Source organism: Vicugna pacos, chromosome X, assembly GCF_048564905.1.
Source record: "Vicugna pacos chromosome X, VicPac4, whole genome shotgun sequence".
In the NCBI taxonomy this organism is placed as follows: Eukaryota; Metazoa; Chordata; class Mammalia; order Artiodactyla; family Camelidae; genus Vicugna; species Vicugna pacos.
The window spans coordinates 78,499,330-78,524,972 of record NC_133023.1 but is presented as its reverse complement, the minus strand read 5'-3'; the positions used below and the strand labels follow the sequence as shown (position 1 = coordinate 78,524,972).

At 41.2% G+C, this 25,643-nt stretch overlaps 1 protein-coding gene across 1 annotated transcript in view; it reads right to left on the bottom strand.

Moving 5' to 3' along the window:
• DCX (doublecortin) overlaps positions 1-25,643 on the bottom strand; it is a 127,380-nt gene that overhangs the window by 21,348 nt on the left and 80,389 nt on the right. Inside the window, exons 7-8 of the mRNA XM_072956072.1 lie at positions 7,427-7,529; positions 5,324-5,446 (exon numbers count right to left, since the gene is read on the bottom strand). Of these exons, the coding sequence (XP_072812173.1) occupies positions 5,324-5,446; positions 7,427-7,529 (226 nt within the window). The remainder of the gene's footprint in view (positions 1-5,323; positions 5,447-7,426; positions 7,530-25,643) is intronic.

The window sequence follows — 25,643 nt, the reverse complement described above, 5'->3', positions numbered from 1 at the left end:
GAACCTCTTCATATCTTAGTTCCCCAATCTAAAACAAAAAAACAAACAAGTGGATAATCTTCCTTTCCCAACTTAATTCATGATGCTGTTATGAGTGACAACTGAGGTGACGGATTTGAAAATATTTTGCAAAGTGCAGAGCATTTAATTCATGTAAAAGATCATTCTCTTGAACTTCTCTCAGATGCAAAGGAAAGGTATGGTGCTGTCTAATACAGTAGCCACTAGTCAAGTGTGGCTGGTCAGACTTGAGACGTGCAAGTGTAAAATACAGTCCAACTTCAATGAACATAAAGTAGCTCATTAATAATTTCTTACATTGAACACATGTTGAAATAATACTATTTTGGATGTATTGAGTAAAATAAAATATATTATCAAAGTTAATTTCACTTGTTTCTTTGAACTTAACTCAGGCTACTAGAAAATTTAAAATTACATAGGAGGCTTGCATTTGTGGCCTGCATTATATTTTTATTGGACAGAGCTGGTCTAGACAGTCATATTCAGGAAGGTCAGAACAGCCAGGTCCCTCCATCTTACACAACCCCAAGCAGCCTGTTTGGTTCAGATGAGAAGGAGATCCAGGATACAGTTCTCCCACGGACACTCCCCTGGGGGTGTCCGGCTGTTTTGTGGCCCTTGACCTCCTCTTTCAAAAGCTGTATATTTGGGTAGAGAAGACATTTGTTCCTGGGAGATTGGGAACAGGGAAGATTTGACTTTCAGGAATCAGTGCACATAGGTTGGGGGAAGGAGGGTGGAGAACATTGGGTTGCTACAACAATGACTTACTGTTGAAGAATAGCAAACTAATTATCACATTACAATCCCCTCAGCCTACCACGGTGGGTTATTAGCTTCCTTGGAGGCTCCTTTGAAAAAAGAAAGAAAGAAAAAGAAAAGATTCCTTCCCAGTAACTAGCTGATTTTGTCCTTTCAATTCAATTCAACTGGGGGGTAGTTGCATAAAGAGAAAAATTAACAAATTAATGGCTAAAATGGAAACAAAGAGACACACAGAGAAATGTCTTCCTTTAGTTTTGAAGCCAGGCTTACCTTTGCCCATCAAAATGGCAAGTCCTGGGTTAATCAAAATGGGACACTGCACAAACTTTCTTCCAACATCCCATAGGAGCCTTCTGGGCTCAGGTTTCGTCTGCTTACCACACAGTCCCTTGCCCTACTTTAAGACAAACTTGGCTAATGGGACTTGGATTCTAAGAGTCCATCAGCTCTGCCCAGTGAGAATGAGAGTTCTTTATAGCAATATTATATAGACAATCAAATCCTTCCTTAACTCGAGTTTAAGGCTTAGCAACAGATATTTCATTTGGGGCAAACTCAATATTGGCAGGAGTGGGGATTGAACTGGAAGGGAATAAAGTAGAAGGATTTTGATTTATTCATGGGCAGAACAGGAAAGAGACAACTTAAGGACTAAGGAACAAGGAATCAAATTATGACACAAATTACAGACCAAATAGCATCAATTTACTACTAAACCTCAAGTCAAACTGAACCCAGATATTAACTGAAACATGAATTGGAATATACATACATATATATATATATTATATATATAATATATAATATATATATATATTAGAAAATCTAGCAAACTTGTTCAAACCTATATATTTTCTAATGAATTAGAACATCAAAACATTCCTTTAACTGAGCCAATGTTTCATTTGGTTTGAATCCCGGCTAAAGAGGAACATTTTTGGCTTTCATTTGCCATCAAAGGAAGGTAGTTAAAATTCTCTGGAAATGGCCGATCTTCCACAACCTTTTACTCAGGATGAATGAAGAAATGTGGATTCGTGCACAAGTCTCAGAGCCAAGACAGACTAACACAGAATGGAAACAGAGTGGTACTACCATGTACCAGAAAAGAACAAAAAATTTCAGCCCCACCCAATACCATTATTCTTTGGTTAAATGTATATTAACTTGTATATGTGCCTTGCTAACAGCTCAGGAAACCTTTACACTTTATGAAATAATTCTTTCTTAATATTTGTAAGGAGAAATTTATGCTAATGTGAGACTATGCATTGTCCATAACTCATCCTTATGGTTATCTGATTCTGATTCTATGGAAGCTACTGTACAACTGTGGAAATAACTGATAACAAAGGAAAATGATTTTTGTCTAGATATGCAAATTCTGTCTTACCCAAAATGGAAACCAAGCCTTGGAGAAGGTAAGAAACTTGTCCCCAGTCACAAATCTGGGAAGTGGTATAGCTTGGTTTTCTTAGCTCTCTCTTCCTCTTCCATATCCTATGCCCCTACACCTCCCAGCTTGGAATGGTCCAGAGTGAGGTGGGGGCAGAAAAGGGAAAGTGGGTATGTCGAATCCAAACTCTACCTAAAATACTGTTTTGCCTGACATTGGCTTTTTCCCCGTGGAATATTCACTGAGACGCTGCCCTAGACTTGGCCCTAAAATCCCATGGAATGTGCAGGCTTGTGTTACACGAACGTTTTTACACTCTGGGGCTGAAATCATGTGGAGGCTCTAAACACATCATCTGAGATGAGCTCAAACATTCTGGAAATTGTCACGAAGCCTGGCTAGACTACAGTTCGACTTCATTTATATTCATGAATTACCTGAAATGAAGATTTAAATTCTCTCTACTGAATATACCACCTTAGATTTTCTATTGGTAGGGAACAGAGGTGTTTATAATTTTGATATCTGCCAAATAAAGTCCCATTTTCCTACCTTAAATCAGTTACTTTGTTAATCTAGTGTGTGTGACTACAGCCTCATTCCTTCTCTTCAGCAAGGGAATTCTGAAGGAAGGAGATCTTGCCTGCCTAAGCCTCAATCAGGATCTAACTCCTTTCAATTTGGCAAATACTCATTGAGTCCTAATGCATTTCTTCTCTGTCTCTAATATCTTAAGGTCAGAGAAGTACATATTGTTTAGAAGTGAAATTCTATAGGTAGCATGCTGGGGACCAATTATTTGACATATGTTTAAACTGTGTTCAATTACAGGTGGTTGTGTTCATGTGTGCTGAGTAGCCCAACTGGATACAGTCTGCAAAGAGAATTTATTTACTTCAGACTGCTGCCACACAAGAATTTCTAACTAATGGGTTATGTGGTGGTTTGAAAATAGGTCCACGAATTCTTTGATACTCCTCCCTTCAAGAAATGGAGCCTGATTCCCCTCTCCTTGAATGTGGGCTGGCCTTAGTGACTGCTACTAATGAATAGACTAAAACAGAAGTGACTGCGTGTGGTTTTGAAAAGCAGATCATAAAAGGCACTACATCTTCTTCTTTTCACTCTATTGAATCACTGTCTAGGGGAAGGACTGCCAACAGCCTTCTTGGAAGTGGATCCTACAGTCCCAGTTGAGCCTTCAGATGACCATATCCCCTACTAATACCTTCACCTCAACTATGTGAGAGGTTCTGAGCCAGACAGACCCACCCTGCTAAGCCACCCTAGAATTTCTGACCCACAGAATCTGTGAGATAGGAAATGTCTGTTGTTTTAAGCTACTACATTTTAGGGTAATTTGTTCCATAGCAAGAGTTAAGTAATACAGGTTAGAGATCCCAGAAATAGCCAGACTTTATGAATCTTTTTTTAAAAACTTTTTTGGGGGAGAGGGAGGTAATTAGGTTTATTTATTTATTTATTTATGGAGGTACTGGGGATTGAACCCAGGACCTTGTGCATGCTAAGCACGCACTCTACCACTGAGCTATATCCTGCCCCCACCCCATGAGTCTTGATCAAATGTTTAAGGTCCATTTTTTGCAAGGCCCTGCTTAGAACCTGTACAAACAATTTTATTCTCAATCCAACTGTTAAAACCTAGGTCTTTGCCATTTGAGTAATATGAATTTGCTTGGGCAGATTCATGTGCTGTTCTGTACACTTAGCCAAAATGTCACCAAACACATGAATTTTTATTCCTTCAGCAAATATTACCTACAATGCTTACTGGGTCTCTAGTACCATGCTGGATGAAATAGATGCTCTTATGCATCTATTCTTCCACAGGCATTGTTTGAGCACTTACTAGGACCCAGGCACTGTGCTCAGCACTGAGGATAGAAGAATGAACATGACACCTTGCCCAGTATTTAGTTGAGGAAGTAAGTACATACAGATAAATACATTACAACACAGTGCAGTGAATATTACCCCAGAGATATGAATAACATGCTATGATATTGTGGAGAATGGAACAGCTACTTCTATTTGAGGTATCGAAGGATGAATAGAGTTTTCAAGCAAAGAAGAGTGGTGGGTTCAAAGGATGGCGTTCCAGGTGCAGGAGAAGAGAACGTGCAAAGCCATGGAAGTATGAAAAGCCCGAGCTGCCTCTTCACAGTTGAGTTCCTTCTGCCTGAGAAGAAAGAGATTGCTGCTGATATGCACGGTAGTGTGAGGTCAGCAGGACTGGCTGTTTTTCCAGGCCAACGGGTATTTCAAAGCTAATAGGCCACTCAAGCTGCCTCAAATTGAAGAAGTGATAAAGGGTGCCTGTGCTCTCTGCCCCAAGGCTCTCAGGCTAGAAGAAGTAAAAGTAAACCAACACACTGCTGCCTTTATCAATACAATCATGCTCTGAAAAAAGAGTCAGCCGAAGTAAATGGTTTGCTCAGTGGCATGATTTATTTACATTTGGCACAAACACCTAATCTTGTCACAAGTTGATAAATAGTTCATGGGTTGGCAGTGATCCCTAGACCACATTTTTGTAGATCACTCACTATCCACTAAATAAAATCCTCTATGACAAATCTCTTTGTATCCTTTCAGAACCTGGCCTATACCTCCTTGTCTCATTGCGAGAATAATGTAGTTTATCTTGTTTCGCTTTTTGGTTTGACTTCTAAAAAGTCCAAAGTCAAACTTGAAGCTCAAGGGCATCCACTACGTTGACATGTTGGGGTGGCTTTTGTCTTTATATTCTTGTTTTTCATTCTGATTTTCTATTTCACAATTATGTTTGATTTGACTATTTCATTGACTGTGCATTTGCTGGGTGATGTTGAAAATGATGGCAATGAAGACAACCATGACAATAAGCATTACAGCAAGCATGGCAAACAGGCCAGATTTCTGGTGTGCATCCACCTGAGCAGATTTGGGGTTGTAGCTGTGTCTCCATGACTCCAAACAAGGTCAACTGGTTAGTCTCTGAATTGATAGGATTGGTCTCATGGAGACACAATGGTGTTCATGAGGAACTCATTCCTCTGCATGCAGAAGGTACTGGCCTCTGTAAATGAAGTCAGCGTGCACAGTTAGGAGAAGAGCACTCACCGTCTTGGTCGTTACCTGAGTCAGCTGGAGACTTGCTCCGGCGCATGGGGCCAGGGCTCTTGGCTGAACTCTTCTGAGGCGTTGGGGACGCCTTTGGGCCAGCTGTGGCTGATGGGTTTCCCTTCATGACTCGGCATTCTGGTGGAAAATGACACAGACAGCTTAATAGAGCTGGGGAGAACCAAGACTCAGCATATCACCAACCTCTGGAAACTGGAATAACCACCATAGGTCAAAGCACCTGTGGCTAAGGACTATAAGGTGGTCTTCATTGTTTGAAGGAATAATTGTTCTGAAGAGGGAGGCATGGGAGAAACTTTCAAAATTCACCTGGGCTAAGCCAGGTATTTAAATTCCTAGATTATGGAAACAAGTGAAGGAGTAGAAAAGCAGCTTGGGTATGTAATTAAACAGTCAACTCAATCATTTTTGGACAACCCAAAGTCATGTCTCAGAATAGTGCCTGTCGACATAATTAATTAATTTCCTTGGAGAAGAGATTGACAGCTCAGAGGTTGTAGCCACACAGGTGAAACATTCATGTGTAATTTAAAGGAGGGGGAGGGAGCTACTGTTTATTATTCATTACATGCCATGTATGGTATTAGGCATAGTAAGGACATCATGTCATTTTATAAATAAGCACTACCACCACCACCACCATCTTACATTTATAGAGTTCGATTTTCGATGTACGTTATCATTATGCTGGTTTAATGAATAGTTGGCCAGCAGTGACTCTGCCATTCACAACTTATAGAGAGCCTGTGGGTGTGTGGGAGAGTCTGCCAAATGTTCCCGCTACTCCCCCAATCCCAGTCTGACACACTGGGAACACACTTTCCATGAGATCACTCAGCATCCCTAATATGGTAATTTTGGGCACTGATTGTACTAATGTATTAGGAGGATTATTATACTCATTTTGCTGATGAGAATACAAAGAGCTTAAGCCTCTTGCTCAGGGCCACAAAGCAAGAAAATATCAGAAGAATGGTGATCAGCCAAGTCTTCTGAGTCCCAGTCTAGAGTTCTTTCCACTATGCTTTTCCCAACCTTGTGCTGTCATGCTCAAAGAGGAACCCAACAGCTGGGTAGAGGGTAGCCTCATCATTGGACACCTTCTTGTCACTTTCTACTTAAAGATACCTAGAAAATACAAATTATCCAGAAAGATTAGGGGATCTTGTCTAGTAAGTTGTTTAGGAAACTGAGTTAAGCAGAAAACTCATTTTTGTTTGTTTTACTTCTTGTTTTGGCTGATACACTTTAGTGATCACTGTCCAGAGCTGGAGATGTAGAAGATACAGGAACTTGGACACATCCTAGGGTTTGTTTAGCTATTTTATGGCCATTTGCCTCTTCTCAAAGTGAACACAGCAGAAATGCCACCTCGTTCAGAGTCCCCGTCACTTGAGGTGTTTGTAAAGTCTGTATTAGTACAACTTGATTTGTTTTTTCCCCACATTTTACTCCTCATAATTGGCAAATATGTTTTTTGGGGGCAAATATGTTTTGAATGTGTCTTTCCATCAGGATCATATCCTAACCCTGTGGCTGTGTGAGCTAATTCACCATGAACTTACACATGGAGCTTGGACTCAAGCAAAGGGAGATGGGCAGATATTCACCTCCTTCCTGAGATTAATAATCTTCTGGAATCTTGAGTCACAATACAAGGGGAATGCGGCAGCAACCAAAAGGTGGGAAAAAGGAAAATGTCTGACACTAAGAACACAGTGGAAAATATTTCTAAAATGGAACCATTAACATGGGCCAAATAGCTGGAGGATGTTAACCAGAAAAAAATATATATATGCATACAATATCCAAGTTCTGACCCCAAATGTTCCTTCCTGTGCTCTGACTGAGTCTATAAGTCCATATGACACACTATATGGTTCAAGAAATATGGTCACTATTGGGGCAAATAGTGAGTTTTATTGAGTTTGGAGGCTGAGCATCTGAGATAGCCAATCAACTTTCACTTAGTGATTCATGTATCTAAACATACAGGAGAAAGGGACCATGCTTGGATGTTCTCCAGGCTATATGAACCCATGGAAATCCTAAGGAGTAGAAGAAAGGAGAACAACAAAATTTAGTAGTTGTCCTTACCATTTTCATCCAGAGAAAAGTCATCCTGAGCATAGCGAAATTTTTCAGGACCGCAGGCAATAAACACATCATCATCACCAAAGAAATCATGGAGGCAGGTTACCTACGGAGAAAGCAGAAACATTGGATTGATATTTGATGGTCTTGTGATGATGAACTTCATACGATGTTGGCAGGGGAGAAAAGCTGCACATCTGGGCCATCAATTTTAGCCCCCAGGGTTCACCTTTTTCTCAAAATACCAGGCTCATAGTCTGCACCTCAGCCCCTTGTGAGTAAAGATATACCAAGTGCCATTTTCTTTCCACATTTCATGTGTGATACCTTGTTCCCACTGCATCAAGAGTAACTTCAAGACTATGTCCAAATGGAACGTTCTCCTCTGAGTTAAAGTCAGCAAGCAGATGGCCCTACAAATGCTGCCATTCCTCAGAGCCTCAAGGACAGAGTGCTCCTAGCTCAGCTCCAGGGACAGAAGTATAGACCAAAGAAGATGAAAAAGATCTTCTGCAGCCTGAAGTGGACAGATTCTGGCTGACCAAGATGTGGAAGTTCCTCTACTTCAAGAGTTTTGAAAGAGGGACACCAGTTCTTAAACACTTTGGACCCACAAAAGTTGGACTTTTGCTAAAAATAGACCGAGAACCTGGTAGTGGCCCAGAATACCATTCTTCCATGAAGAAAAAGGAAGGGAAAACTGTCCTGATCACTTAAAATTTAATCAAGAGCAATGGGTCCCCGTAGGCTTGAGGCTCTGCTGGTAAAGCCATGTTCCCAGGATCCTTCCCGCCCTCTAGTGCCCTGTGCATTGCTGCTTCTCCACAATAGAGAGACAGTCTCCCCAACCCCTTTCTTACACAAAGAAACGAGGGTCCCTGGGAAAGTACGCTGCTCTCTGTAGTCTCCCCACTTCTCAGCTTTCCTAATTACATCTGATAATTAGTCCAGCACACCAGGGAAACCCCAGGAGAAACCACAGAGTCAAAACATTCTTACCCCCATCCTTAGCTTGAAAGTGTTCAAAGCTTCTAATTGTTCTAAGCCACCCATTTAAGCTGCCAGCAATGGCTTTCCAAAGGCACAGGGCTCACAAACTAACAACAGCTTGCTGGGTGCAGAGAGCAATATGTTACATTTGAAAAATGTTTATATTAATAACATCATTCCCCATCCAGGCTCTATTCAATCTCTGTTCCCCCGGCCAAGATGATTGCAAGCCTTACACAAAGCGAGACTTGCTTAAAGATTACTCCCATTGTCTCAGCCTCCCAATCATCCAAAGGATGCCAAAGAAGGGAGGGAGACTTGGAGGGCTGCCAAGTTCGCTTCTACTAAGCCTCTCCCCAGACTTGGGTCCTGACCTCATCAAAAAGGCCACCATCCTCCTTCAGCCCACTCATCCTCACCCATTAATTCCCCAATCATATAATGACAAACAGAGCTACCACTAATTGAATGCTTACTCTGAACAAGCACTCTGCTTAGTACTTCCAAATCTGTCATCCCATTTCACTCTCACAACAAATCCTAGAAGTCGGTATTCTTGTCATCACTACTTTACAGATGAGAAAACTGAGGTCCAGAGACAATACATAAATTACTCAGGTGGAAAGTGATGAAGCCAAATCAGTGTAGATCTGTGTGACGTCAAAGCCTGTGCTTTTGGCCCCTCAGTAATACAAAGCACTTACATATGGTTCAGACACTGTGGAGGCAAAGATGAGTAAGATTCAGGTCATGACTTCATGGAGCACATAATCTGATGGCGTGAAATACATTGAAACAGAGCATTTTAGTGTCGTGTCATGAGTGTTTGGGGTAACTGTAGGTGACATGGGACCTATTTAGCACCACATCCAAGTGATCCAGTCAGTAACTGGCATTATTAGTTCAATAAGCATCCTGTATATTGCCGTGGTAGTGAATCCAATGACAGAGGATACACATGGCTTTTAACCCTGCTGCAGATTCCCACTGACATCTTGGACCAGTGAAATTTGGAGCCCCTATCTTTGATACATGTGTGTCTCTGAATTGTATATGCCCTACTACCTCTTAACCCTAAAGATCTCTGCCATGCCCTCGTGTTCGGGTTGCCCCTGATCCTGACTGATCTCCTTTAGTTTTGGTCATAAGTGAGGGAAGCCTCACCCTTGGGCATCCCTCCACTAATGGTCTCTAGCATTTAGCACTTTGTTTCAAGGTATACCTGTATTTTCATGAGTACCCACCTAATACTTCCCATTAAATCACAGGTTTCCTGAATGTAAGACCAAATTTATGCCTCCCTCTATATCTCCCCATGGTTCCTGGTAGAGTGCTTAATCACATAGTGAGAATTCAGCCAGGGCTAAATTTTTTTGGCCTCAACTGAATGTAAAGGAAATAAGAAGGAGGTTTTGTAAGGGCATACAAAGGCAGAAAAGTAGAAAGAAGAAATCAATAGTGGCAGACAATAGGACCTAGCAGTCAAATGTTTTGAAAGGTAACACCAATATATAAATTTAGGAACAAGAAAGGAGAAAAGACTGTGAAATCAGAAGTTATTCTTTGTATAACTATGCCAATTAGTTTGAAAACAGATGAAATGGATCATTTTTAAAGGAAAACCTAAAGAAAGAAATTAGCTCAAAAAGAAATAGGAAACTTCAACCAACTACTAGCCATAAAAAGAATTAAGTAAATACTTCAAACAGCAATCCCTTCCCCCAAAGGTACCAGACCATTCATTTTGGAAGTATTTGTGGAAATCATTTCCCAAGAAGAAAAACCAAAAGCTCAAAAGCAGCCATCGCAGTGACATGCCATGCTGTCCCATTGTAAGACAACAAAGCCTTCACAGATTGCTCTGGGGGTTGCTGTTAGAATGACCCTCCCTCCTCCAACTCCAAGTCCCTCTGCCCCCACCCAGGCTTTGGGAAAAGCCTTTGGATAACCCCTTCTCGGGGAGCTTCTGAGAAGGGCAAAGCCCCTGTGCTTCTGACAAACTCACAATGCTGTGGCTGGCTTCAAACATATTCATTTTGCAATCCAGCTGTTTAGCATCAGGTTTCTTGTGTGATCCCACCCCACATTTTACTGGCTCCCAAATGTAGACAAATTCATATTGTGCATGTGGATACCCAGATTTCCCAAATGCCTTGGATATTGAGACACAACAGCCCTACCCTGCTCTGTGTCAGAGTTGGGAAAATAGAAAGCCCTCCATCTTAAAGATGAGGAACCCAAAATACAAGGTGTCTGAGTGGCAGAAAGATACACAGATGGACCATGGCAGAGTTCAGACTAGCTCTCAGGTGTCCTGATTCAGTTTGGAACAAAACTATTCAATTGCCTAAGAGAACATGCCTTCCGAAGTCCTGACTTCAAAGGCTTGTGTATAGCCTAGGCAGGAGAGTCACAACTAGTCCTCATCAATGCCCAATATGCATCAGAACATTCTGCAGGATTGAAAAAAGGAAACATCTTTATGGATCATATGCTTAATCTATGGACAAGAAAACTCCTATTCATTACTGTAACTGGAGAAGGAGGACAAAGAGAAGGAGTGGGAGAAGGAGGAGGAAAAGAAGAGGAATAAGGAAAAGAAGAATGGAGTGTAAGAAATAATTCCCAAATGAAACTCACACTCACACCTGCTTTTCAAAATTCCATGCAGTTCACATGGTACAAAATCCACCTTAGGTTACACTGCAAACATATAATTTTGAAAATCAAATATTTTAAAAAGTATTTTCATATTCTTTATATATTATAGATACAAGTCCCTTATCAGATGTCCCTTAGTTACTTACCCAAGAGAAATGAAAACCTATACCTACACAGAAGATTAGTTTTTTGTGATAAAATTTCTATTATGAGGTGGAAGCAAAAGTGGTAAAAATAATAATCATTATGATAGCGCTTACAGCATCCTCAGAGATTAAGGGTTTTGCTGACATCAGCTTTTGTATGAGACATGCTTGGGTATTTAAGTCAGAGAACACAAAAGCATGACACCTGTCTTTGTAATTTATCAACTGCCAGCACAAAAATCAATAAAATCAATCAACTCACATTAACACTGAACCATTAACTCAATGGTCTTCCTTTTAAAAAAAAAAACTGCAAGAGTTGGAGTAAGGGAAGCTAACTTGATTGTGCATTAGCGCAAACAATAGATTATATGGACCATCTAGTGGCTTAAATGTTGAAGTGCAAATGGGGAAATGGAGACAACAGATCACTGTTTGGGGGCAGTTTGAGTCCATTAGCTGCAAATGGCAAATTCACCCTGTGACTTGATTTAAGCTTGATTAGATTCTCCGTCCGCATATTACAGATGCTGGCAGTTAGTTCTCATATGTGCCTACTGCTGGTAGGTTCTACACACTCTCCAACTGTTCAGACAGCAATGGTATTTCAGGAAGTAAGGTCTTGCTTGCATATCTATGAGGCTCACTTTCAACACGCAAAATATTTTCATTGAAAGTTCAACTCTACTGATATTCATTCATAAAGCACTGACTATGGCAAAGGAGCAATGCGAGGGACAGACAAATGGACAATAAAAGGCCCCTGTCTTCACAGTTGACAGCATAATAAGGAAATCAGAACTACACACATAACTGGACTACAAGGCGGACTGCTGTTAGCACTATTAGAGAGGCACAAAGAGCGAGAGGAACACAGAAGACAAAGGGAACAATTCTAATTGTGAGAACTGGGGAGGGCTGCACAGAGAAGACGAAAACAAAATCTGAGTCTTGAGGGATGTGTGGGATATAGGTTGATGGAGACAGGAGTAAAAGGTATTATGGTAACTGCATAAGTAAAGGTGGAGAAGCAGGAACATGCCTTTTTCTTAATAGCCCTGGAAAAAAAATTGCATCTTGTGGACTACAGTCACAGAGATTCTAACTCTCTATAGCACAATTGGCCTGGCCCATCTGCCAGCCTTCTGCACAGACAAAACATACAGTTGCCTCCTGGTGGAATTCAGGGTGAAGAGAAGGGCAGAGAGTGTCTATGGGGAGAGGAATGGCCCCAGTGGTGAAGAAGAGAAAATCTTGTGGCGAGGAAGACAAACCACACTGATTTCCCAGTCTTGCCAACAGTGTGCCCTGCCCATCCAGTGTGGCTGCCAAGCTTCGCAAAATGAGTTAATGAAAGATTCAATAAACATTACGCATGAGGCTTTTTATAAAAGTTACTGCTACTCTCATTCTGGAACATTTCCTGCCTGCCTGCCCTGGATAGGCTCCAGTCAGAGACTGGCACAGGGTTGGCGTGGTGAGCTGAGACAAAGTTTTTTTATCTTGACTCATGTGTATTGAACTACCTGCTTAATAGCTCCACTTGGTTATCTGACGGCCATCCCAAATTTAATATGCCCAAGACTAAAATCTTATTGCTCCCTCTCCAAATCCTACTTCCCTCCAGCTTTCCTCATCTCAGTAAATGGTACCACGATTCCCCCAGCTGCCTGAACCAGAAACCTGGGAGTCATTTTTTACTAGAAGTCACATTGACCTTCTTCATTGTTTCTCTCCTAGGCCAAGATATAATGCAGTAGCCTTGTAACCGGTCTCTCTATGCCCAGCCCCTACGCAATACACTCGTACTCTTCTCCACACTGTAGCCAGAGAAATACTTCAGACTCTTAATCAGGCAGGTCACTCTTCTGCTTAAAATCCTCCAACGCTCTCAACCATAGATAGAATAAAATCCACTTTTTATCTTGGCTCTATATTATCCAGTCTCTCATACAACACACGCTAGCTCGCTCCCATCACACTGGTTTGCTTTCTGCTACTCAAACACATCAAGACCTTCCCTGCTTCAGAGCCTCATCCTGCAGCTCCCTCTACCTAGAAAGTGTACTTCTCAGATAGTCGCAGGCCTACTTGCGTCTTCACAATCAAATCTAAAGTACCACGTACTGCATTTAAGTCTGAGCAACCCTCAACTTACATGATGCTATTGTTTAGAATCTCAGATCCTGTATTGAACCCCACAAATGAGTTATTATTTTAAGTATTTTATACAGTTAATACTGTTTAGATTTATCTACATACAGATTTACCCATTTATTTGGTCACCATTTCTTATTACACCTCAGGCCTTCCTTCTGGGGTCACTTTAAATTAGGCACATGTTTAGCTTTCCCACTTCATGTTCCATATTTTCCATCTTCTTATCTCTTAGTGCTACATTCTGGAAAATATCTTCAAATCTGCCAGTTTAGTCTTTCTTTCTTCAGATATATTTAATTTGCTGTTTAACCCATTCATAGTGCTTCAAATTTCAATGATCGCAATTTTCATTTTTAGAAATTCTATTTCATTTTTTATCCAAATTTGCCTGGCCATAGCTGATAGTCTCTTTTTCTTGTCTCATTTTAATTGCATGTTTTGTTGCTTTAAACAATTCACACTAAGTTATTTTAGGTCTTGTATCTGATCATTCTAATATCCTTGAGAATCCAAATGTGTTGTTTCTGCTAACTCTCCCTCATGGTGACTTTTTTCCTCCTGTGCTTGATATTTTTTAAATTATAAGCTCATGTTTGATTAAATTAAATCTTTGAGGACCCTGAGGGGTCTAGGTTGGGGACACTTTCCTCTGACAAAGATGTGAATTTGTTTCTACCATGAGCCAGGGGGCACTAACAATGTAGGCAGCATCTGTTTTTCAGCTATGGTTTCCCTTGTGACATGAGTAGTACAAATTTGAATTCCAGACCTGTGTTAGAGCAAGCTTTGGGGTGCAAACTCCTAAGAGTAGTGTTCTTATTTGTTTTGTGTCCTCCCTGAAGTCATGAAAGAGACAAACAAGTTTATAGGTATGTTTCTGGTTTATCCCCTCTTAAGTGTTCCAGCTTAATGTGGAGGTTGCAGATTCTGGTTCCTTACTTTTCAAGAACTTTGTGTCAACTGAGAAAAAAAAAAGCCCGCACAACATAAAAGCTTGAGTCAAGTTTATTCAGTGTCTTACTGAGAACTATAGCCTGGAAGACAGCCTCTCAGACAGGTCTGAGAAACTGTTTTGAAGAGGTAAGGGGTGGGGAGGTGAGTATGTATGTGATTTTAGTGATGGAGGTACATGCAACTAAACACATCTTAGTGGATGGTTGCTGCTAGTAATGAGGAACAGATACCTTAATGGTTTTAGTGCTTTTCTACTTATGGGAAGATGCAAGAATCCAGGTTCATAAAAAATTTCTCCCGAAAATAAATATCTATCTGAAGGCCTGTTCTGCTAGTTTTTCCAGAACACTGAGTGCCTCATTCTTGATCTCAGTCATGAACTCCTTTCAGGGTGGGTTGAAGGTCAGCAATTGAAGTGGTTAATGACTCAATCCTTGCAGAGCTGGATGATGGGTGACATTCTTTAGTTGGCACTTGCATGCCCTGCATTTCTGATACTATCCAAAGCACCGGGTCCCAGTTATGGGGTTTTGCCCTCAGGGAAGCTTGAGCTTTTAGATACTGCCTGCTGCTCTAGTTTCAACTTCTGGTTCCTCTTCCCTCTCCTGCCTTTTCTGAAAGCTTAGAAAATCATTTAAAAATGTTTGTTCCAGGTTCCTCAAAACACTAAACATAAACATAGAATTACCATATAATTGGGTTACTGGACCTAATTTCAACATGTAAGGATGTGTGTGAGTGGTTTCTCCACACCTCCAATAAGCAATGCTTGGATACGAGCACGGTGTCCTACAATTCAACTCAATTCTGACACTATCTACCTGGAGATAGCATCGGATTCCAAAGGTTAAGGGTTCAGTCCTACAAGACTGCCCCCTACCCTTCAGAGGTCAGTCACAAGCCCAGGTTGTTGTTACCTGTACTTCTGACCAACTGGCTGTAAATCAGAGGTTAAATTCCTCCAAATTGGAGTAAATAGAGCAGACTTGTTTGGAGTCCTTAATGTTGGGGGACCAGCAGAAGGCCATTTTGTCCCACTCAACCTTTGGTAGTGCTGTACTAAAACCTTTGTTTTAACCCCATCAATGTCTAAACCTATTTCTTAATAATGATCTAAAGACTTCCACCTTACTGGGCAAGTCTTGTGAATCTTCCCTCTCTGTTTCCTCTTTGTCTTGCTTCTATCAATACATGATTTATTCATCTTATTTCTCAAAAGCCATTTCAAAATTTCCACTTTGTTGGAAAGAGTCCTTTGACTCTCCCTTTGGGCCCACCATCCCTTCTAAATTAACCTGATGTTTTTATTAGCATCTGTAAGACCCAAGGGGAAGCTGAGACAGCAAATTCGATAAGGTTTCCAGAACTGTTCTTTATGTTTTGTAACAATAAGATTATATGGGTTGCCCATGTGAAAGGGCCTCACTTAACCACAGCATTTACCATGATCTAGGCAATGGGCATATTTCAGTGGGTGAATATCCTGGTCATCACAAAGCCAGTCTCACATGGCTTGCATATAAGCATCAGCTGCTTCATCTGAGGTGCTCTGCTTCGCATTCATAGTCGGGGGTAGACAGCCCCTCTTTTCAGGGTAAACAGACCTTCCAGGAACACTTATCCAGTCCACAAGGCTGACTGTTCCCTCGGGAATAACTTATTTTGTATCTGGATCACATATAGCCATCTGTGATTGTTTCATAGCGACCTGTGGATCCTGCATCAATCCAAACATGCTGTCACCAAAACCCAAGACAAAGACACAGCTCCTAAGTCAGTCACTCTCATAATCCATTATGGTAAAGGTTCTTCAGGAAGCTGATGATACTGATCCACAAATGAAACAGCTCCTTCACACTATACTCCCTGGTTTCAGTAGGTTTTTAGTTTTGCCCTCTTCCCACGTTGACTAACTTCTTGGTGTCCAGAGGTCTGAGAGGTCCTGGTGTCCCTGCACAATTTTTACCTTTGTGGGTGGGTAGCTTTGAAGATAATGGCTAAAACTCTGAGTCACTGAAATCTGCTTTTGGTCTAGCATCAAGATCAGACATTCTATTCTCTTTTACTTTTAGTTTTTTATTATAGATCACAATAATTGAGGGAGGGAATATTTTGCCTCTCTCTTATTAGTTTACATTTCCTTATGCATCAGTGAACCAACTCCCTAAGAGTTGGATCCATCTCTAAATTCCATTGGTAACTTTTACCTTTAGTAAGTGATTGCAGCATAGCTGCTATTCCATACTGTGGGTGATCATATAGCCACCCAGGAATCATAGGTTCATTCTTCTCCTGTCCTTTTATCCTTTCTCTTTCCAAACCACATATTACCATGAGCCAGGCCATTCTAGCAAATCCCACTTCACTGACACCAGTCACCAATTCCACTGTGTGTCTGTGTGTTGGAGGTGGGAGATTCTCCACACCAATAAACAATTCTTGGACACCAGCTGGGTGTACTACAATTCAACTCAGTTCTGACACTATCTACCCATAGTGTCAGATGGCACAGGTTAAGAAGGAATCAGTCCTACAGGACTGCCCCCAACCCCTCCATTTCAGATACCAATCACAAGTCCGGGTTCTCACTTGTACTTCTGACTGTCTGGGTATAAATCAGAGGCCCCCAAGACCCCTTGCTTTGGTTCAGTTAATGCCAGAGTGGCTCACAGAACTCAAGAGACTCTTTTACTCATTAGATTACCAGCTTATTATAAAAGGATATAACTCAAGAACAGCCAGATGGAAGAGATGCTTAGGGCAAGGTATGGAGAAAGGGCATGGAGCTTCCATGCTGTCTCTGAATGAGTTGCTCTCCTTCGCTTTCCACGTGTTCACCAACCTGGAAGCTCTCCAAATCCTCCCCTTTGGGTTTTCATGGAGGCTTGATAATACAGGCATGATTAGTTAAATCACTGGCCATTGGCAATCCATTCAAACTTCAGCTCCCCCTACTCCCATAAGGTCTGGGTGTGGGACTGAAAATTCAAACCCTTTAATCACATGGCTGATTCTCCTGGCAACCAGCCCCCATCCTTAGGTGCTTTCCAAAAGTCACCTCATTGACATAATAAAAACATCTTTATCGCTCTCATCACTTAGAAAATCCCGTTTTTGGAGTTCTTTGCCAGAAACAAGGACAAAAGTCAAATATACATTTCTTGTTATAAATCACAAATATCACACCATAAGACCCAGCAATCCTACTTTTAGGTATATATACCAAAAAAAATTGAAAGTAGTGGCTCAAATACATACTTGTATGCAATGTCCATTACAGTAGCCAAAAGGTAGAAACAATCCAAGTGTCCCCATTAACAGATAAACGTATAAACAAAATGTGATCTCTACACACAATGGAGTCACATTATATTCATGTATTCATACAATTCAACCATAAAAAATGCAGTTCTGATACATGCAAATTGGACCTTGAAAACATTATGCTAAATGAAATAAACCAGACACAAGAAGACAAATATTTTTATGATTCTACTTATGTGAAATATCTAGAATAGACAACATCATTGAGACACAAGTTGATTAGAAGTTATCAGAAGCTAGAGAAAAGGGGATTGGGGAGTTATTGAGTAAAGGTAACAGAGTTTCTATGTAGGGTAATGAAAAAATTCTTGAACTAGGTAGTGATGGTTGAACAACACTGTGACTATAATTAATGCCACTGAATTACACAAATGAAATTGTTAAAATGACAAAATTTTGTTATATATATTTTACTTTAATTAATAACATGGATAATTTAATACATCAAAACCATTGAATTACACTCTAAATGGATGAATTGTATGTTATGTGGATTATATATCAATAAAGCTCTTTAAAAAAGGGAAATGTAAAGGAAAATTTTTCTATAATTTATCCAGGATTTAGTTGTAGTGTAGCAGGAAGACTTTTTAAATACTTAGTGTGACCTATTGCAGAAGCAGAAGTCAAATTTCACCTATTCAGTGAGGTCTTCCTTATCTCCTAATCTAAGCTAGAACCACTACCACTACCATCACCATATAAGCTTCAAGAGAGCAGAGCTTTCATCTGTCTTGCTCACCATTGTATCTCCACTAAGTGTAAGTGTAAAAAGTCAACTATTTTAAAAAATATTACTATCATCAGCAATAACAAGAGTAGGAAGAGTCTAAGAACCATAAAATTAAATCTTATTTTCATAATTAACAGTATTAAGTACAATAAGGTTATTCTAGACCACTAGTGGTCATTGTCCACTGTACCATATATTAGAGAAAGTAATGAGATAAAGACTGACTTGTTTACTAACTTCTGCATCTATTTGTTTTCTAATTATATGCATTAAAAAGCACAATGTCAACCCCCTCCCCCACTAAAGACTATTTCTTTAAGCACCTTAGTTGCCTTTTGGGTTTTGTCCTCTCTCCCTTTTTCATCCAACAAAGCATGCATTTCTTGAAGGCACTGATCATTATTTGCCTCATGATGCCTTAGGAAATATTCCAGGGCCTTAGGAAACAGTGTTGACTGGCCAATCGTACAGGGAGAGATTGATATTCTCTTCCCACTATCTTGCGCCACACTCTGGAAATTCTCTGTCCTCTGCAAGGTAGTCTATTCCAGGGTAAGTCGTGTTGAAGCTGACTCCCTCTGATCCTCTAGCAGTAAGACCACATTGGGTCTGTCTACTTCCTTGTCTGGTGAAGAGTGACTAGTCCTTAGAAACTCTTCCCATAGGTTTCTAGAATGTAAAGTACCATATGAAGATCTAGGAATAAATCACATTTGTGTCAACTGATTCCTCCCACTGGTCTTCTTAGACTCAAAGCCAATGGTGACTTTCCTTCCAACTTCATTCTAGAATTTCCTCTAGAAAACCCAGTTAGACTGAAATCTGGGCATCCAAGATCTCAGCTGGGCTATTTGCCCTCAAGATTATTCTTTTCAACCTTTAAAATAATTTTTGAGTGGTGAAAGGTCATAATGACCCCACATAGCTTTTGTTGTTTTGCATTTGTCAAGTGATCTCACCTCCATTACCTCATTTAGGTCATTAGCCCCATTTTTCAAGAATGAAGCGTGAAAGCCCATCAAGATTAAGTGACTTATACAAAATTACATTGCTAGTTAGTTACAGAGCTGATACTAGAACTCAAAACTGTTCTTTCACTCTGCCACACTGGGTACCTAAGCCCTACAGCAAAGGCACTCATTTCTTAGATGGGGAGACGTAGGTAAGGAAATACAGTAGGGGACTCTGGGTAATATGAAAATAACCTGTGACCTGGGAAAGAGGGGCACAGAAGGGGAGATGGGAAGGAAAAAGACTTTCTACCCTATTTTGTCAGGCGCTAGTGTGATTTAATAACCTGAACTAGGCTGTACCAGCTTCCCTGGAAGCCTGGCAACCCCTCAGTGCTCGAGGGTGTTTCTTCCTTAGTTTTTCTTTGCCATTTTCCAAGAGTCTCTGTGTCAGCTCCCACTGGGGGCCTCACAGGGATGAGAACAGCTGCAGAGGCGCTGGAGTTGGGCTGCTGAGTCCATGCCCAGGACCGACACCTGCCCCTCCACAGGGCCCTGGGGACAAGTTGGCTCAGAGAAACAGGGACGAGACAGAACTCCATTCATCAGAAAGAACTGGGGTGGAAAAACCCTGCTTGATCCCTTGGCAACACTAAGCTCCAAGGTTGGCCCTGAGCCCCATACAGCTCCAGATTCTATTTAGTAGGGTCAATTAAAATAAGCAAGTGTGCTTATAGGGCCCATTGCAGTTATCAATTGCATTTAACAGCTATCTGGTGTCTACTGTGCACAAAGTATAGTGGTAGTGTGGCTCTGGAGTTCAGTGGAGGAAGGAAAAGGTTTGTTAAAAAAAAAAAAAAACAGGAGCAGTTAACCTTTACCTTGGTTCTAGGTTAAACCCTGCCATTGACTTACTGTAAAATCTTGGATAAGCTGCTTTCCTTCTGGGCCTCAGTTTCCTCTACTGTAAGATGAGGGTACTGTTCTAGAGCCATTTCAGGTATATGTATCTTTTGTGTTAAAAGCCCTTTTGAGAGAATTTGATGAAAGCTATCTTCTCCCCAGAAAAATGAATATGTGCACATAGAAAGCTACTTTTCCATATAATATAGGGTGTTTGAGGATTTCCCTGAAGCTTATCTATAAATCTTAAGTTAAGAACCTCTGGACTAGTTGATTTCTGAGGTATCTTCTAGCTCTGACAGTCTATAAAACATTCCAGGATGGATACAGTTAATGAACAGAGACACAGGGCCAGAATGCTGGCAGCTGTCATGGAATCCCAGAGGCTTAACTGTACCCCCCTTCCCAGGCTTCCTGAGAGTCCAGTCCAAGGGAAGCAAAAGGATGTAAGCTCATTCTCTGCAAACTTAGTCCAAGGGAAGCAAAGGGGTGCAAACTGATTTACAGCAAACCAGAGACTGGAGTGTGCATCAGACAGTTGCCTCCCAGGTTGCTGGAATTTAACAAGGATACAAACTTTGTGGGAGAGAGTAGGCACAAGAGTCATGGCCTCTAACTGTTCTTCAGTGGTTGGTTGAGAATAGGACAAAGAGATGGACTAGCCAATTGGTAAAGGAATATAAAGGAATATACAGCCTGATTATAGATGTTCAGAGGTGGTGACCTAGGAGCTAATTCTCAACATGACTGGACAGAATACTAATGGCCATAAACTTACTGCATTGCTTTACATAATATTCCCTCCTTTAGAAGCATATATTTTACTGTGATAAAAATGTCGAGGGAAGAGAAAAGAAAGCGATTTGGTGGATATATCCATCAGGATGCTAGTGAAAAGACAAGGGACACACTCAGAGTGGATAAATTGAATAGAGCTTAATAAAGGCAATTGATGACAAAAGTTTGGGCAGGGTGCAAAAAAACTACAGGAAATACTGAAGTATCTCAGGACTAGTAATAGTGGGGTCCATTACCATCCTTAGGCCTGAGAAAGAGAGGGGTGGGAGCAGATACCAGAACCCAGAGGGAGGAAAGAACATGAAAATTATATGAAGAGAGCTCCTTGACAGAAGCTGTGACCTTCGGTCAAGGGATGCCCAGCAACCTCAGAGGCAGGGTGCCAGGGAATAAGTAGTCTAACCTCACTCCTCTCCTCCCTGCCAGTGCTCCTCATTGGCCAAACACAACTGGAATCCAGAGGACAAGGGAGCCTGTTGATATGAGTCAGCCTCTAGGGCACAAAGCCAGGTGGAATAGGGTAGAAAGTAGAGAGTAAATCTGGAGAGGGAGGCTGGAGTGTAGCTCTGTCACTGCAGGCAAGAGAAAGGAACTGTTACTGTAGCCTTGAATATGACATCTATCCAGTGGACACTGTGACATTTGGGCAAGAATAACTGAAGAGGGGTAAATTGCAATGAAGCAACAGTAATAATATCATTTTGCATTTGTAAAAGCTTTTACACATTTTGTGCTGCTTTCACCCCATTGTCTCATCTGAACCATGTAGTTACCAGGGAGGCAAACAGGTAATTCTGTTTCATACATAAGGAAAGTGAGGTTCAGCCAAGGTAAGGTGATTTGCAAGACCAAATGTCTACAAAAAGGGAAAGAGACTAGAACTTGGGTTTGGACTCCTAGTCTAAGGCCATCTCCACTATAGCCTGTTGTCTTTTCTATGTCATGTTTCGGCCCACAAAGCTGCTCTGACAGGCCTTCAGAAGACTCCTACTTCTGACAGGCAAGAAAATCCATCACAAGGGCAACAATGAGGAAAAGAAGTGCAGAGATTTCATTTTTAAGAAACAGTCAGTATGATGGGTGGTAAGAAAACAGGCTGAGTTGGAAGATAAGTGGGTACAATATTCTTTGCAACTATTTTCCAGAGCACAGAATATTAGACCCAGTTCTTGCCAAAGGACCCTAGTCAAAGTTCCCTATCATCTCTCCTTCTTCTTTTTTTCTGTTCTCTATGTGTCCCACCTCATCAGCTATATATATGGATATGGTTGAATGAAAGTAGGAAAGAAATAGAAATGAAGAAATTAAAGTTCAAGGTGAAAAGGAAAGAGAAATTTAACATTTCTTTTTGGAACTCAGTTGCTAAAAGTAAAAAGTATTTTCACATCTGTCCCAATTAACATGTAAACCAAGGATGAAAACCACGAAGAGATCTACCCTTCAGTTTGCAATTAAGTAGTAACTGAGGAAAATTCCAAGGGTTCAGTGTTCTTAGGAACTGCGATAGTGCCTCATGAGAGAGATGAGCCAGGCATTAGATGCGAAAGGACATTTGGGAAGGATGAGATTACCTTCCCACCTGATGCCTATACCTCCCCCCTTAGATTTCCAGCTCTAAAGATAATTTAGAAGTCCGTGAATCCTAGAAGGCTCAATACTAATAAGCTTTCACAATTCATGGCTTCTAGAGCAGTGGTTCTCAACCCGGGCCCATTTTACCTGCCCCTAATTCCCCAAGGGACATTGGACAATATCTGGAGACACTTTTGATTGTGACAACTTGGGTGGGTGCTACTGACATCTAGTGGGTAGAGGCCAGAGATGCTGCTAAATGTCCGACGATGCACAGAACAGCGCCCCACAACAAAGAACTATCTCTGGGCCAAAATGTCAATAGTCTCAGTTTCTCAGTTGAGAAACCCTGCTCTAGGATATTTCACGATTGTCAAGGTAGTATCTTTGCTATGACCACCACACTCTCCACTCGCCACCTGTGCAGATGGCTTCCTTACTCCCACCTATGGATTTCAGGCTAGCCATTCCCTACCAGCAGCTCCATTTCAGCAGGCTTCTGGGGGAAAGCAGAATTTCTCTCATTTTCCGAGGTGGTGGTGGTGGTGTTACTATTGCTCATTTCTATTTAGTTTTTGACCCTTGACCTTGCTTTAACCCCAATAAGAAGCTTATTTCCTAGTTCCTAACTGCTTTCTTGGTTAATGACTCACAGCCTGCCTAGACCTCTGGTTTTCACAAAGCCCTTGGCTCTTCTAGTCCTGGCATCCTTCCCAGGCTCTGAGGTCCAACTTCATCCATGGTTTCAGTACAACACTGCCTTACTCATTCCTTCCTAGGACACCAAATAGGGTTTGGGCCAGTAATTACACTAGACCTGCTGCCTTCTGAATCTGTGTGAGAAAGTTGCCAGCCCCAGGAAGGAAAGGACTCAATGAGGTATCAGCCAATACGAGAAGTTCTCCTGCTGTGACTATCAAAGAAAGCTGTAAGAGAAAGAGAAGATGCATTCTGGGGCAATACATTTCAGAAGATTTCTGTGTCAGCTGGCTTAAGCAGGGACAGATAGATGTCCTACTCAAGACTTTTAAATCTAGTTAGGTGCACACTTCATATCTGAAGAGAAAAAAAAAAGGAGACTAAATTGAGACCTCACAGTTGAGATAATGTCTGATTTGGCCATTTCTCAAGTGTTAGCCTCAAATGCCTAGAAAGGAGTATAAGGATGGAATTTGAAAAAATATAAAAAGTATGAGGACTATAACTGTGAAGGACTAACTGTTGTTTCCCTAACAAACCTCCATTCCTGAACTTTGAGGCTTCGGGTGACATTCTGCCCAAGGGATTGGCTTCTAGTTCTGGTTCAGTCACACATTGCTATGTGATCCTGAGCAAGTCACTTAAACACTCTGTACTTCAGGCTCCTCACCTGAAAAATGGAACTAATACAACTTTGACTGCTTCATGGTGTTTTTTTTTTTTCAATTTAGAACTAAAAGAGATAGTGCCTAGGAAAGTGCCTTGAAAAGCAACAATGCTATATGAATGCAAATTATTCTAATTACTTCCCCCAAAATATGTGACCTAAGTTGGAAATGAGGTGGATATGGTGGGACAAAGAAAAGCTGGTAAAGTAAATCAGGTTTTGGCAAAAAAAGAGAGATGGAGACAGAGAGAGAAACAAAGAGGGAGAGGGGCAGAGACAGACAGAGAAAGCGACACTGAGACTCTAACATGAACTATCTTCACCCTGTTTCATAGAGCCCAAGGACTAGAAGGAAAATCCACTGTCTTTCTCTTCCCCTACAGAGCACTTCACTTCCACATCCTGGGCATAGTAGTATCCACCTTCTTTCATAAAAATCTCTATAATAAAGGACCCCACCCCCAACATGATTTGATAATGCACTCCAGAATTGATCTTTTAGTCAAGAAATTCTTCTGAATTCATTTACTTATTGAGTAACATTCATTGAGTGCTCATGAGAATTCAGCCACCATGGTAACTGTTGGGGATACAGAAAGAATGACACAGCTTCCGTCCTCAAGGAGTTGCTAGTCTGATGGGAGTTTTTTGGTTGAATCCCTTCTGTCACAATTTAATTCTCTCCTTGCATCTGACCTACATTTAATGGTCTGAAAAATTGACTTTTGGACCTTGTTTATACAATCATCTAAACTGCTTAGCCATTCCAAGTTTTGACTCATACCAATTGCTTTTTGAGCCTGTTAAGATTGTGAACTTACACAATTAAATTAGTTTCCCTTAAGAATGGGGGAAATCATCCAAGTCAAATGTATTGGCAAGGAGCACCAACTGGTTGCTGGGAAAGGATCAGCAGACTGCAAATTTCTGATAAGCTATATCATGCTAGAGTGTTCATAGCTTAATCTGCATCCTGCCTAGGGTTGGAGGTAAGGCCTAGAGAGGAGACCATAACTGAACCTTAAGGGACAAAGCTCTAATAGTGGACATCTCATGTCCCTTAAAATTTGGTGAAAGATATCTGAGGGCCTTTGATGGCCCCTTCAAATCACTCTCTTCATGTAAACCATGTTTTAAGTTCTGTTTCCACCTTCTCCTAGCCATTTATCTTCCCATTATGCCAATCATCATCTTTTAATGAGCCAAATGGGTTCAAACTCAGCTACAAGCTAAATACACAAAGAAGTAAGGCTGATCTCTGTGCTAAATGAGAGCTTCTGTGATAGCCCTCAAGGAGGCCAGGAGACAAAATGCTTCTCTGAAGACATCCAGGAGGAGCAACTAGTGAAAGTCCTGTATTCTCCCCCTCCTCACAAAAAGGCCTTTCTTTCCCCCTCTTCAAATCCATTCCACCTCCCACACAGAGAGGCAGGACTAGTGGCAAGTTTAAGCAGGAATGCAAATTGAGGGATGTGTACAGGAAGACAGAAATAGACTGTATAAAATGGCAGCCAGTGTGATCGCCTGGAAGGAACTCAACTCAAACCTTTCCACTGAGAGCAAAGCAGCTCTTGTTTACATTCATCCCCTGCATGGGCTTGTGGGATCAGGAGTCAGGCTTTTTAGCAATAGGACACAACCCCTTGGAGGGCTGAAGGCCCAC